Below are 14,093 nucleotides of genomic sequence, written 5' to 3'. Positions count from 1 at the left end.
TGAGAACAAGAATCCATTATAAACTACACTAAAAAACAACAAAAGTGGTTTGCCAATCACTTTTGGCTGTTAGATGTGGTATGCTAAGGCTTAAAGTCTGAGAACCAGTGGTCTAAGTCCTGGGCTGTTTTGGATTTTTCATTTATCCTTACCTCTTCAGATCGCTGACAGATCTCAGGTTGTGAGAGTGTGTTGGCAAGATAAGACAAATGAGGCTTTAAGACTTGTCTTGGGCAACCTCGTATCACTGCAGCTAGAATCATGAGATAAGAAGGCATAGGTGTTTTTTCAAGAGCTGACACCAGTAACTTCAGAGATACCTTAGGGTTAACAAATGTTCCAATCAACTCTGCTGCTTTCACACACTGTAAAAGAGAATAAATATAACTTGAGGATTATTTTGAAAACACAAAAGACCATTCATCATATCCTGGCCCTTCCTCTTTTTATGATTCCAGCTGTTTTTTAAATACTTTGGCAATTGAGTTATAGGCCTTTCCCCTCACTCAGTAATGACTGCATGCATGAAAAAATTTTCTTGACGTGTTCAGAAAGCTCATAATAAGGCATACAAGCACCCTTCTCAGCATCAGACTCAAACTTTCATGAGAAAGTTGTAAAGCACAGTGTAATAGATCTCTAACTTAGGGTGACCAGATGTCCCAGATTTCCTGGTTCAGGGTCGCCCTCACCCCTGCGAAAACTGGTCCGAGGCACACCCCCCCACCCTCATTTATATATATATATAAAACACAAAACTCAAGAAAGAAGTAATCCATTTTTTGTTGCATTCACACTCTTCTCAAAACTGTGTTTTAGAGAAGCACCTTTGTATCCTTCTCTGGCATGCAGAGGAGTCAAGCATACAAGGCAGCCTAGTGATAGCATTGTGTACTCCATACAGGAAGAGCCTGCTGCTTTCAATCTTTCATTCTTGTAGCTAGCAGGGCTGCCAAGTACTATGTATCCCTCTCTGGCATGCAGAGGAGTCCCTGGGCCCAGGCTCCAGCACAAGCCTGAACGTGTACACAGCAACTGAACAGCCCCGCAGCCTGATCCTGAGTCAGTTTACACAGGCCAACCATAGATGTTTAACTGCAGTGTAGACATACCCTTAGAATCCCCATACCCAATGCTCGGGCATTGGTTCAGTGATGACTCACAGGGCAGAGAATGCCCCTAATTGAATCACCAGTACTGCTTCCTACAGTATTCTGAGTTTTTCTTCCTTCAAGTACTGATCAGGTGCACCTCTGCTTAGCTTGTGAGAACAGACTCAACTTCAGCCTAAAGTGGTATGGCTCACGACTAGACATGTGGAGTAGAATCAGGGAGAATGGGTGTGAAGAGATCTAAAATCTGGTATATGTGAGGAGGGTGCAGTCTGTGAGAAGAGAAGGAATGCAGAGGGTGCAGAGAGAAGGATAAGAAATGGGATCCAGCCTCCATTTGGCTTCAATCATAGCACTAACCCATATAGAAGCTTGATTTGGAAAACCAACCTTTGTTGACATTGCCAGGACTATCTGCTGCCAGTATATGTGAAAGTAACAAAAACTGGAAATTGGCAATGGAACTTTTTGTTACAGCTTATTTTTCATGTGTTCCGGCGGCAGTAAAAAGAAATAAACAGGAACGAGATTTAGTTCTTAAAATTATTAAAAAAAATCTGTCCTTTATACCCTTTGAAAAATTTGGTTTAATTATTTTGTAAATGCAGCCGTGACTGTTAATCTATGAAAATTTTGCCTGTTGATAAAAATCAATAAGAACTGTGTATTTTAAGGCATTGGCTTAAATAAATCTATTAGGAAAAGTGTTCTATTTCTTGTCTAAACACAACAGTGGGAAGGAAGCATTTACTTGTATAACTGATGTATCTGAACACTGATGGCTATCATACGAAATAAACATACCTTAATGTTACGGTTAGATTACACACTGAGAGATAACAAGTGAAATTAACTAGAAAGGGCATGAACTGCACATATTTTTAAAATGGAATTTGTTGCCCCAAGGCATTTACACTTAAATCTGCTGCTTATGATTTTCAAGAGGCTGTTAATGCTTCACTTGTTGGCATAAGAGGTGAAAACTATTTGAATAGTCTCCGTTTTGGTTTTCACACGAATCACACAAAATTAAAATTTATTTTAATAAATACACATAAAAGCTACAAAATGTTTAACATCCTCCCTAAAAACATTTAAAATGAGTGTGGGTCTTGATCATGCATCTGTACTCTGGCAAAACTCTCACTCAGTTCAACAGAATCACTAGCATCATCTTTTCCCATAACAATATGAGAAAATGAGAAATCAGATTCAAAGCTCTATTAACAAGTGGCAATTGTAACATTGTTTTATATCCTCTGGGAAGAGTGAGATGGCAACTCATCAGTTTAGGACCCTTAAAAGAAACGAGAGGAGAGAGAAATTATAGGCCCACTTCACTCATGTTGTTAATTGTTTGTGTGCCGAATGCTCCTTTGAGCCCAAATACAGGATGAGGACTTTTCCCAACATGTTAAGTAAAATGATATTTTAAAATTTATTTTCAGTTCATTAAAAGTTTAATTTTAGCCATATGGACCCAATCCTGAGCACTTCCCTCTTCCTTCCCCGGACTGCAGTGGGAACTGAAGGAAGTAGCCCCATACAGGACGCACTTAAGACTATTTAAGATTGGGTTTCTAGGGTATTGTAGATATCTAAAAAGTCAAACTTACATTTCTAACCACATTATTCTCTTCATCTAAGCATACTCGGTATAAAGTTCTAAGCAGTAGCTCCATATGCTGTGTAATGTGATCCTCTGCATGTAGCAACAATATAAACAGAAGCTGAGATGCCTTTATTCTGGTGCCTTCAACCCAGTCTGTTACATCATGACAGAGACCTGGAAGAATTTTGGAGAGGTTTCTTGTGACGAGCTCCCGACATCCCAGTTCCGGTCGAACTACTAGAAAAAGAAGGAAAAAAACAAAACAAAACACAACACAGAAGGAAAGTTCAGGAAAAGCACTACAAATGTTTTGCAGAAAATTTTAGAAAAGGTTAATGGTGTTGATTCATACAAAAGTAATGTCTTCACTGCTTCTGTGTGAATACACGATTCATAGCACTGCATGTGGCTTTATCTGTGAGAGTGCCATTGACTTTAGTAGCATTGTGCAATTAAAAACTCCATTTTACACTTTGAAAAAGTAGTTATTTAATAAGTAATATTAATACCACTGAGGTGTTATATAGCAATTTTCATTAGTAGAGCTCAAAGTTGGTATTTACGTTACATGCTTTATTTAAAAAAAAATTATAAAGGAGAGAGGAAGGAAAATAATGAGCTCACCACCAGGGCCGGCTCCAGGAGTTTTGCCGCCCCAAGCAGCCAAAAAAAAGGCCACGATCATGATCTGTGGCAATTCAGCAGGAGATCCTTCGCTCCGAGAGGGAGCAAGGGACCCTCCGCCGAATTGCCACCGAATACCTGGATGTGCCGCCCCAAGTACCTGCTTGCTAAGCTGGTGCCTGGAGCCGGCCCTGCTCACCACCCAACATGGCAAATGCATTTTAGCTAATCTCAAAGCATATGACACAAAAAGATCATCTCCTTTTTTACTGTTATAATGCCAGAGACAGAGAGGTCTGATTTTAAAAATCAAATGGAAGCAAACAAACAAGAAAAGCTGGACTTTTTCAAAACAAGCTTGGGGATGTCAGTGGCTCAGACACAATCTGAGACAGCAAGCAGCAATCAGAAGTATTTGAAATAGCATGAGAAACATTATATACAGGTTTCAAAAAAAGAAAAAAATATATTCTTTTCAGGGTGTCAGAACAGAGCAGGAATTGGCGAGTGTGCCTCCTTGTACTTCATATTACTGATATCATAATCATGTCTAAACTCCCTAAAATAAATTCTTCTATTGTCTCAGGACATTTCCTCCCATCTGCTTGTACGGCTACTATAGATAGATAGATAGATAGATAGATAGATAGATAGATAGATATACATACACATACACACACACGCGCGCAGGTATGATCATAGGCAAACAGCATTGGGTATAAAAAAAAGATTGAAATCTGACAAGGTACAAAAAAGTTTATTAAAAATGCCTATGAAGTACCTATTTAAAATAAAATTATTTAAAACATAAGACACTGTTTGATTATTGCTTCTTTTATGTATGGAAGAGAGCACTTGGGATTATAAGAATTGACAATGAATAGCAGAGGTCAAATGAAGAAATCTGCTTGAGAAAACAAATATGGTGTGGCATTTTATTTGACCTGAAGCAGAAGGTTTTTTTAAAAGGATTCTGATCATTCTTTTTCAATAGTTCCTTCATTTCAGATGTTCAAATGCAGACATTTAATCCCTGTAGCTACCTGCTGTCAAAGAATTTTTTCCCTTCTCTATAAATTGTTTGCACCTGTATCCCAAGGCAATGGTCGCTCAATGGAAAGCCATTCAGTTGTTAAGATGGCATTGAATATTAGGGCAGTCTTCGCTTCCCTCCCCCCCACCTGCAGTGTCTGTCATCATGAGATCAAAGCACAATAAGGCTGAGGTGTCAGGTTCATTAGCTTGCAAGTACAAAAGGGTGATTAAGGAAAATGCATTATAGCCGATAATGGAAAAGAAGGAATTCTAGATGTTGAAATATAGATTTACAATGAATCACTCATTATCATGGAATTCTTTTTAAAATATGTTTTGAAAAGGAAGCAAATAGAGGCAAGTGTTAAAACATAATCACAAAGAATAAAAAGGAATTTAAAATACCAGAAACTGAAATATAAAAAATATGGTATAGATACATAGCTAAATACAAATCTTGCAACAAGACACCACAAATTCCTAATCTTATTTCAAGACATACATCATCCTTTTCTCTTTTATCATGCATAGCTAGAGAGACACTATCAGATGCAATTTGGCAGTAAAAGTAAATGGCAGGAAGGAATCTTAAAGTAATTATTAGCTTCTTAGGACTGAAGTAAAAAATTACCTGGTAATTTCCTCAGAATGCTCTGCAATTATCTATTAATCTTTTCATTGAAGACTTAAATGCAGAACTTTAGCAAGCAAGATGAATTAAAAAAAAAAACACAGATGGAACTGGGCAGCATGGGGAGGAGGGGTGCGGTTTGCCCAACATTGCGAAACACTTTTATTGTGATCAGAACATTGGCTCATTCAGCTCCGTGGCAAAGACTGGCTCATGAAGTATCTCACTATCCTACCAGTGATAAATTCCATTAAAATAAATTCCACTAGAAACATGGTCAAAAAATGATGCAATTAAATACTAACAAAAAATGTTATTTTAACTAATATGTTGCGCCAAGGTTCCCTCTTGTGGTATGTTTTATCTTTCATGGTAGGAACACCAAAACTGATCAGCTTTGCTATTCCCCCATCAATCTCACTCATGGGATGCTATACTATAACATATATATCTCTGATGATATGGATTAATTCATAGGAGATGCCTGAATTTGCGCCTTATCTGAAAATGGTGTAGGTAAATACAACACTGAAGAGGATACCAAAGAAGGGCCTGGAAAGAGGACCAGTAATGTAGATGGTGCCAATATTGAATGGTGACCTGCTCTTAGTACCAATTTTTGAAGGTGCATCTTCACTGATCTTGGCATTTTAAAGATGTGTTGCCACCCATTCTAGAATATAAAACACTTGTGAAGATGTTGCAAGTAGTGTAGGAGGAGATTATTTCCTAAAAACAGTAATCTGGGATGATAACATTTGTAGCAAAGTCTGATCTGGTTCAACAGTTTGGTGCAGATTCTGTGAGGTCTCTAGAGGCTGTAATGCTTCCTAGAATAGCAACTTCTTTTTCTCAGGGAATTCCTAGATTCTTCAAGTGAAAACTATCAGTGTATCAGAAGAACTGAGTAGTATAAAGGGACCCATTTCAGAGTTACCTTGCTGAGCTTAACTATAGGATAAAAAACCTTAGTATGTTTTAATGCTTTTGAAGGAAATTTGAAGGAAAGCCTCGCTTTCACTTAAATAAGTTTTCAGGAAAAGCGATTTGGGAATCCAGTGTTAAAGAGAAGGCAGAGGAGAAAAAACTAAAACAGAAGCCGATGAATACTATTCATTTTAGTTCTGGAGGACATTTTTGACTATATTCTGAGATAACACGTAATAACTCCAAAAACTCAAGGCCCATACAAATTCAACTAAGGCCTTTAATAAGAGAGAAAGCAAGAGGAGAATTAGTCAGACTCATCAGGCTTTTGCAAACCAAGCAATAATAGGCAGGATGTGCTGTCATGGTTATAGTTTCTTTTCTGATTCATGAACCATTGGATGATAAAAGTACCCACAGTTATTCAATAGGATGCTGAGCACGATGTGCTGTAATGCAAAGTAGGCAATGGCCTCTGCATGGAAACTCAAGGACAAAATTCACTGAGCAAGAATTTGCTTTTATTACCAATGGAAGTACCCTTTCAGAGGTATGATCACCTTTCATTCTAGTGGCAGCTCCTTCATTCAGAACTGTGAGGAAGTTGCAGACTGCTTATGTGACCTGAGACAGGTCACTTACTTTCTGTGTCTCAGTTCCCCCTTTGTCAAAGGGTATAACACATCCTTTCACCCACCTTTTGTATATCTTGTCTATTTATATTGTAACCTTTCTATGTGTTTGTAAAGATCCTAACACAATAGGGCTCTTGTCTCAACTGTGGCCTCAGGCAATACCATACCACAAATAACTACTTATAACAATGAGGATAAAGTATTTCCTTTCCAAAGGTAAGTTAAAATGTTTTAGGATCAATTAGGAGAAGTCATACTAGTTTCTGTTATTCTTGTTTTTATTATTGAACTTTCTTCTTCCTCCGTCCTACCCTAATTTTAATATGGGTAACAAACAGCAGCATTATATCACAGCTACTAAGATTGCTTTAGAGTGCTCTTTTACATTCACAATACCTACCACAACATTCATGAAAAGGGCAAAATTTTCCCTGAACCTTCATTGCAGATGTTTCTAAAAACCTATCATTATCTTTACAAAGGAAAAATATGAGTGATGGGCAATTATATAAAAATTCATGAGGCTGACCATCTATTAATATGAACAGCCTGTGACATGACAAATATTTCTCTTATCACTAGAGGAAGCAAAAGCATTCTTTACCATTTACATGTCCCAAAGCTAATATAACTTACATCACAGAAAGAAAAAATAAAAAGAATAACAGATCAACTTGACTGTCTTGAAGGCTAAGCAGATCTGTCAAGTCAGTTACCATTATGAAGTGCTTCCCCTTTCATTCAAGCATTACCAAGTAAAACAATTTTAACAAAAATATAATTTCAAAAGAGAAAGAACTCCGGAACCCACTGTCATCGAAAGGATTTTGCTGCTGGGGATTCTGTGACATGATTGGCAGGTAGGGACAAGTCAAGCATGATCTTGTTCTTTCACACCATGAGACCGTTTTGTTCTGTTAAATCTGAGTGTACAAATCAATAAATTACCCACTTTAACCCTCTCTCTCACCAACATCCATATGCATAGTTTTAAACATTAACTTTATAAACCTAAGACAGGAAACAAGCTTCATGCCCAAGCTACCTATAAATAATATGGTGCAAAGAAGTGGTTAGCCTTTGTTGCACATCTAGTTTTTCATGGAAAATAAGAGCAGGTACAGTAGTTTCCCTTAACTGCTTCCATTTTCTCCCCTTCTGCTGGCTGACTTTACATCTGCTTACAAGTTTAATAAAATTTTGAAGCAAGCTTTTCCTCCATTAAATTTCTTTTTGTGCTTCATGCTATCCCATGAATGCTGTGTCTCAGTCTCACTGTTCAGGAAGGACTTAATGTTTCAGGGTCTCTCACTCCCCCACCCGCCCTTTTCATCTCTTCTCCCTCTACCCACATGATTTCTGCCTTAAAAACAGCTTAACATAAATATAAGAATGGCCATATTGGGTCTGTCCATCTAGCCCAGTATCCTGTCTTCCGACAGAAGCCAATGCCAGATGCTTCAGGGGAAAATGAACAGGACAAATACTAAGTGATCCATGCCCAGCTATCCAGTCCCATACTATTGCTGAGTGGAGGGGATTGCAATATCGTTTCATCCCTTTTTCAATGTGCAATGATTGCAAATGATAATGAGTCCTACCCCACCCTCTTCAATTATTTTGGATCAGACTGTGATAATTTATACTCTGTGTGAGAGAGGCTATTTTATGTGAAATCCCATTGAGGCCAATGGGACTATTTTCAGGGTAAAGTATTACCAAACGTGAGTAAAGGTATCACAATTTAGCCTTATATGGCTATATCCCTCATCATCTACTTTTATTTATGATAACAACAGAACAGGCTTTGACTCAGGTGGAAAAATATGACTCCTGGGGTACAGGAAAACCTGAAATGATGCCATTCAATAAATCTGAATTTTGCAACAGAGCTGCAATACTGTGGATGGACATCTAATCATATGGCTCCTGGGACTGAGAAGGAGCAGCACTACTTCTAAATTCACTGAACTGCAACTAGTGGATGGGTTTTGTTTTTATTTTAAAAAAACATGAAAATGGCTCCTGTTTTATAGGAAAATATTAACAGATGTTGAAACTGGGTCTAGGATAACACTGTTTTAGGAGAAGATGGAAATGTCTATATTTATTTATGAATTAATTCTAGACATCAGCCCAAGTTGTTGTGCATTCTGACCACTAGATTGCCAAGAATAATTTTGGCCTTATCTTCTGACTTTAATCCTAAATTTTTCTGAAGTGTAGATATTCCCCAACCACATTTTGCAAGCATGTAAATCTCCTTACTAGTGAAAATACAATCTGGGTTTTGTTTATTTTAAGGTTAACAGTACAGTTTACTTATATAGTCTCATTTTCAGGTACTGCCTCTTCTTTTTGAGAGTATGGGCATGTTCTGCCAATGACTGCAGCGGTTAGAGTAAAGGTACTAGCAATGTATAATACTTCTGAAATATTCTCAATGATTCCTCCTCCTCCAGCTCAGGGAAGATGATGGATCCAAAATTCTGGAGGCTGAGGAAAGAGTAAAGAGATCCCTGTGGCTGATTAAGGCAGTGATTATGGTAACTAATTAGAACGAAGATGCAAGTCTGAACAGATGAATAGCATTAGAAAAAGTACCAGAGCAGGAGACAGAAATGCAGATGAGGAACAAGAATTCCCAAGGCTGGATTAAGTGCCTCTCTGAACCCTCTTCTACAGAAAGAGGGAAGTACCTTTTATTTAGTGAATAAGATCCAACTTACATTTTCATAGATGTTAACTGAAATAACATCTAGTGACTAGTCATCATGGACACTCCTGTTTGGAGGATCATGCAAGAATAAGATTATTGGAAATGCTCCAATACACCAGACTTGGTCTTTGTTGCATTTTCTTTCCTCTTCTTGTACTAATTTTAGTTGTTACCCTAGGGGAGCTGGCTATGTGATGAATGGCAAACCCCATTATATCTGAAAGCTACTGTACAGCAGTGGTTGAGGCACTTGTCATACAGACTGACAAGTCTGAAAACTACTTCATGTTGACCTCATATCTAGCTCAAACCATAAAATTCAAACCAAGAAAGTATATTCAGTAAACCAGATTAAACTTCTTTACACAGAGACTTGGCATCCAGGAGTCATTTTAATATCACAGCCTAGGGCAGTGGTAGAAAGATTGCATCCATGCTAGAAAAGTATTCAGTTGTCCAAATCATCCATATTATTGAACAATAGCTCATAGCGGTCTTTGTTTTCATAGATGCTATATAGCTATGTCCGCACTGCGAGCTAGGGATGTGATTCCCCCGGCTCATGTATACATACTTGCACTAGTTTGATGAGAGCTAGCATGAGTATAAATACCAGTGTAGTTGCAGTCACATGGGTAGCAGCAGCAGAGTCCAGGCAGAGATGTACTGAGTATAATCCCACCTGAAACCAGTGGGTACATACTTGGCACAGTTCAGCCATGCCTTCATTGCCGTTACCTATGCTATCACAACACTGCTATTTATGTTCACACTAACTCTCACAGAGCTAGCACAAGTATGTGTGCTTGAGCCTATAATTTAATGGTTTAGTTTTCATTAGATGTGATAGCTTGGTAGACGATGATATTTTAATTTTAAGAGATACGAATAGAATGTTGCAAAGACATACACTACAATAGAACACAACACACTGACAAAAATGAGCTCTGTATCAATACAGAACGAAGAAGAAATTGTTGAAGTTTCTTTATTAAAGTCTGCATAACCTATGAACGCTAACCAAATACAAAGTAATGTGGTTTGGTTTGGTTTATTTTTTAATTCAGGCTGATACCTAGGGTATTTTTTTCATGGAGAAACATGTTTCTTACTGGGGGAAAAGGAAAAATATCTTCTGCAGAAAACTTGTGAAGCCTATCTGTGCACTTGCACTCAATTCTGTACAATCTTTATAGCTGCAAGTAAGATTTATGTAAAGTTTGTGGTTAAGTTCATTAAAATGAGATTTTCTAATGTACTCAGTGCAGACCTAACTCTGCTTTCACTGAAGTCAATGGGAGTTTCACCACTGAAATAATGCTCTAATTGAAACCAATGCTGAACAGCTTCTGAAAATCCTACCCTTAAGCAAATACATACATAGAGCTTAGCTCTGAGTGCCTTCAGCTCCCATTTAACTTAGTGGGAGCTGAGGGCATTCATTCAGCACCTCACAAGACCAGCCCAGTAGACAACTATGACTGCTTCAACTGCCTTCAAGTACTTATTTTTCACATCCTCTTCTTCCCTTTTCTTAATATCTTTTATGTATACATAGCTACCGAAGAGGACCTTCTTGAGCCAGTTATTTTCATCCTGAATGCTTTTCTACAGTACTCACCTCTTTCAGGATAATGAGATGGTGCTGAATAAAAGTCAAGCTTATCCTTAAGGTCTTCTTCATTCTCTTTTTCCCACTGCAAGCCTATCCTCTTCCAATAACTCACAGCCAGTTGCCTAAAGTGTAAAACCAAAGTGTTTGAACCACCATCTTTACATACATACAGAACGAAAGCATTTTTAAATGAGACTGATGGAAAACTAGACGCCCCTCTACACTCAACTGGAAGACTTCTTTGAATACACTGGGACAAACACTAACTTCAGATACATTTATGCAACTGTAATGGCTAGAAGCTTTTCTTTTTTTAAATGAAGTTTAAGTTCTAAAGAAATAAACAGTGAGGATCTCAACTAGCTGGGAGGGAAAAAACCCTTTCGTTTTGAGAAGAATAGAACCATCTCTACCCTTTTTAAAATCACATTTATATGAATGCAGCACTAACAAAAAAATTACTGAAGAGTTGTGTATAGAAATAAGCAGATCAGCTAAATAGAAGAGCAGGACATTTTCCAGAACTCCTACCTGAGCGTAGAAGTACTTTAATACAAGTTATCTATAAAAACTGGATCCTTTGTTCTGCTTACTTGTTCTCAGGCATTTCATCAGTAAAGCTGCTGAGTAATAAAGGAATCAACTTGTGAAAGTAAGAATATCTATCCCGCAGGTGCAATAGCCATTCTCCAACAACACTTGTAACAGCTTGCCGAACCTAGGAAGGTGAGAGAAACAACACACTGCAAATTTTACTACAGTCCCATAACTTGAAGGGAAGAACTCTGAAAACAAAAACCTTAGAGTAAACTTTAGCAAAGTGTCTAGAAGAGCCATTTATCAAATGTATTTACAAAAACAATAAAAACACAAATAATGAACTTTCATACAAGACAAGTAAGCTTTGAAGAAAAAAAAAAATCAGGCAAACTATGGTAGTAGACTGCTGACATTTCCTGTCTACATGTCCTGATCATCATTATCTTAGCTCATCATTCCCTGAAGTACAGCCCCAACATAGGGTATGTCTTCACTAGCGATGTTAAAGTGCTGCTGTGGCCACTTTACGGCACTGAAACTTGCAGCGCTCAGCGGGGTGTTTTTTCACAGCCCTGAGTGAGAAAGTTGCAGCACAGACAAGGCCATACATTATTTCCATTTAAATGGTAGATAAAGTCCGACTCATTCTAAATTGCAATAGTTCTTAGAGGGAGTACATTATGAAATTAGGTAAAAACAAGGCACCCTTTACTAATAAAAAATATTTAAAAAAATAATATTCTTCATTTATACAGCACATTTTAAGCAAGGCTCTCAAAGCCTAACATATGCGATGTAAATATGGTAAAATCTAGATTTTATGAAACTCCATTTAACCTAAAATGCTTGGGTTCCCCCATCCTGAGATAACATTCTTCATAGGCACTCAGTCCTGCTAGATTGCCCAATCCAGCAAGTACCGTATATACTCGTGCATAAGCTGAATATTTTTGGTAAAAAAGTGATGCATCAAAGAGCGGAGGTCGGCTTATAAACAGGTCTACACCAAAATTTGATGATTTTAAACTCTATGAAATCATCGAATTGAATATCTAATACATTATCATTTTGTTTACTTGGAACGTTTGCAGGCATGGAGCCCCTCAGCATTCTGTGTCCCCGGTTCACCATTCCACAGGGAGCTGAGGGGCTCCATGATTGCAGATGCTCCAAGTAAACAAAATGTCCTGACCTGCCAGCAGCTTACCCTGATGGGCTGGGAGCCAAAGTTTTCCAATCCCTGAAATATAGGGTCAGCTTATGAAAGGGTCATACAGGTTTTTGCTATTTTTACCTATCCATTTTGGGGGGTTGGCTTATAAACGAACGGGCTAATGAACGAATATATATGGTACTTAAAGGTGTGCTTAAGTTTATGTATATGAATAATCCTATTAAAAGTCAATGGAACCAACCATATGCTTAAACATTTTCATATGTGTTTTGCTGGAGTGCTCAGTTCCTTGCTGGATCAAGCCCTAAGAGTGCAGGGAGAACATAAATGCTATCACTCAACTCTGTCAACAAACACTTTAGATTTTCTGGTTTACATGGTCTTCAAATATTCTATCTGCTAAATACTACTGTGCTGAAGAATTATTGCAAATTCCTTTGATATTACAAAGATTTTTGTCCGCCCCCTGAAAGACCTTCATAAAACAAAACAAAAAGAGTTCTCTTCAATTATACACATATTACTGAGGGACAAAAGAGCTAAAGAACTAGATATTTAGAAATATTTAGGCACCTAACTCCCATAAAAATCTGGCCCTAAGTGACTTCTTCAAAGTTATGTCGCTAGGAGTAGTACAGATAGGAACACAATCCAGAACTTCTGATACGGAAGTATCATTCTAGACCGCACATCCTCCCCCTAGAAGTTGAGTATTACAGCTTTTTTCACAAGAACGTGCCATCCTCCCTCATTTTTGAGGATCCCTCCTTGGTGGCTAATTTTTAATTGGTCAACTTTATACATTAATATACAAATACTTAAATTCAGCTGAAGCCAAAAATCTTAATGAAGCTAGGAACACAATTTAGCTGGTGTTAAGAAGTGAACAGATATTTTATTACATTATTTTTATCCCTAGAAATATGTCAATGAAGGCAGGGGCAAAATCTAGATAAAAGAAAGTAGAGTTACCTGAGGAATCTCATCAAAAAGTCGTTGGGCCAGATGAGAGAGAACATCATCTACAGACTTTCCGTTGCCAAACTGTATCACCGTTCCTGTGGCCTGAATCACAGCAACACGGACTCGGAAGTGCTGGTGTGAAACTGTTTGCATTAAGGGTTTTATCAAAAATTCTGACTGCATATGAAAGTGTTCTATTAGAGGAGAAAGAGAGAAAGCTCAGCTCTGTCTTCATATATATGCATACAGCAGACCTTATGCAAACATCACCCTGCATTTATGTAGCACCTTCTGGACATGGATCTGATTTATATCACTATGGGTACGTCTTATTTCTCGGGGATCGATATATCATGTCTCATCTAGACGCGATATATCGATCCCCGAACGCACTCCTGTCGATTCCGTAACTCCACCAACCCGAACGGCGGTAGCGGAGTCGACATGGGGAGCCGCGGACATCGATCCTGTGCCGTGAGGACGGTAGGTAAATCGATATAAGATAC

At 38.0% G+C, this 14,093-nt stretch overlaps 1 protein-coding gene across 2 annotated transcripts in view; it reads right to left on the bottom strand.

Annotated features, from left to right (window-relative positions):
* Window positions 1–14,093, bottom strand: part of DNAAF5 (dynein axonemal assembly factor 5) — a 44,015-nt gene that overhangs the window by 28,770 nt on the left and 1,152 nt on the right. The window contains exons 2-7 of one of the 2 annotated variants that reach the window (XM_044980636.1): window positions 13,597–13,781; window positions 12,866–12,928; window positions 11,504–11,628; window positions 10,917–11,032; window positions 2,729–2,961; window positions 153–365 (exon numbers count right to left, since the gene is read on the bottom strand). In XM_044980636.1, coding sequence (XP_044836571.1) covers window positions 153–365; window positions 2,729–2,961; window positions 10,917–11,032; window positions 11,504–11,628; window positions 12,866–12,928; window positions 13,597–13,781 — 935 coding nt within the window. The remainder of the gene's footprint in view (window positions 1–152; window positions 366–2,728; window positions 2,962–10,916; window positions 11,033–11,503; window positions 11,629–12,865; window positions 12,929–13,596; window positions 13,782–14,093) is intronic. The other variant, XM_044980637.1, reaches the window with a different exon arrangement.

Source organism: Mauremys mutica, chromosome 11, assembly GCF_020497125.1.
Source record: "Mauremys mutica isolate MM-2020 ecotype Southern chromosome 11, ASM2049712v1, whole genome shotgun sequence".
In the NCBI taxonomy this organism is placed as follows: Eukaryota; Metazoa; Chordata; order Testudines; family Geoemydidae; genus Mauremys; species Mauremys mutica.
The sequence above is the reverse complement of the archived record's forward strand: the minus strand, read 5'-3'. Positions and strand labels throughout refer to the sequence as shown.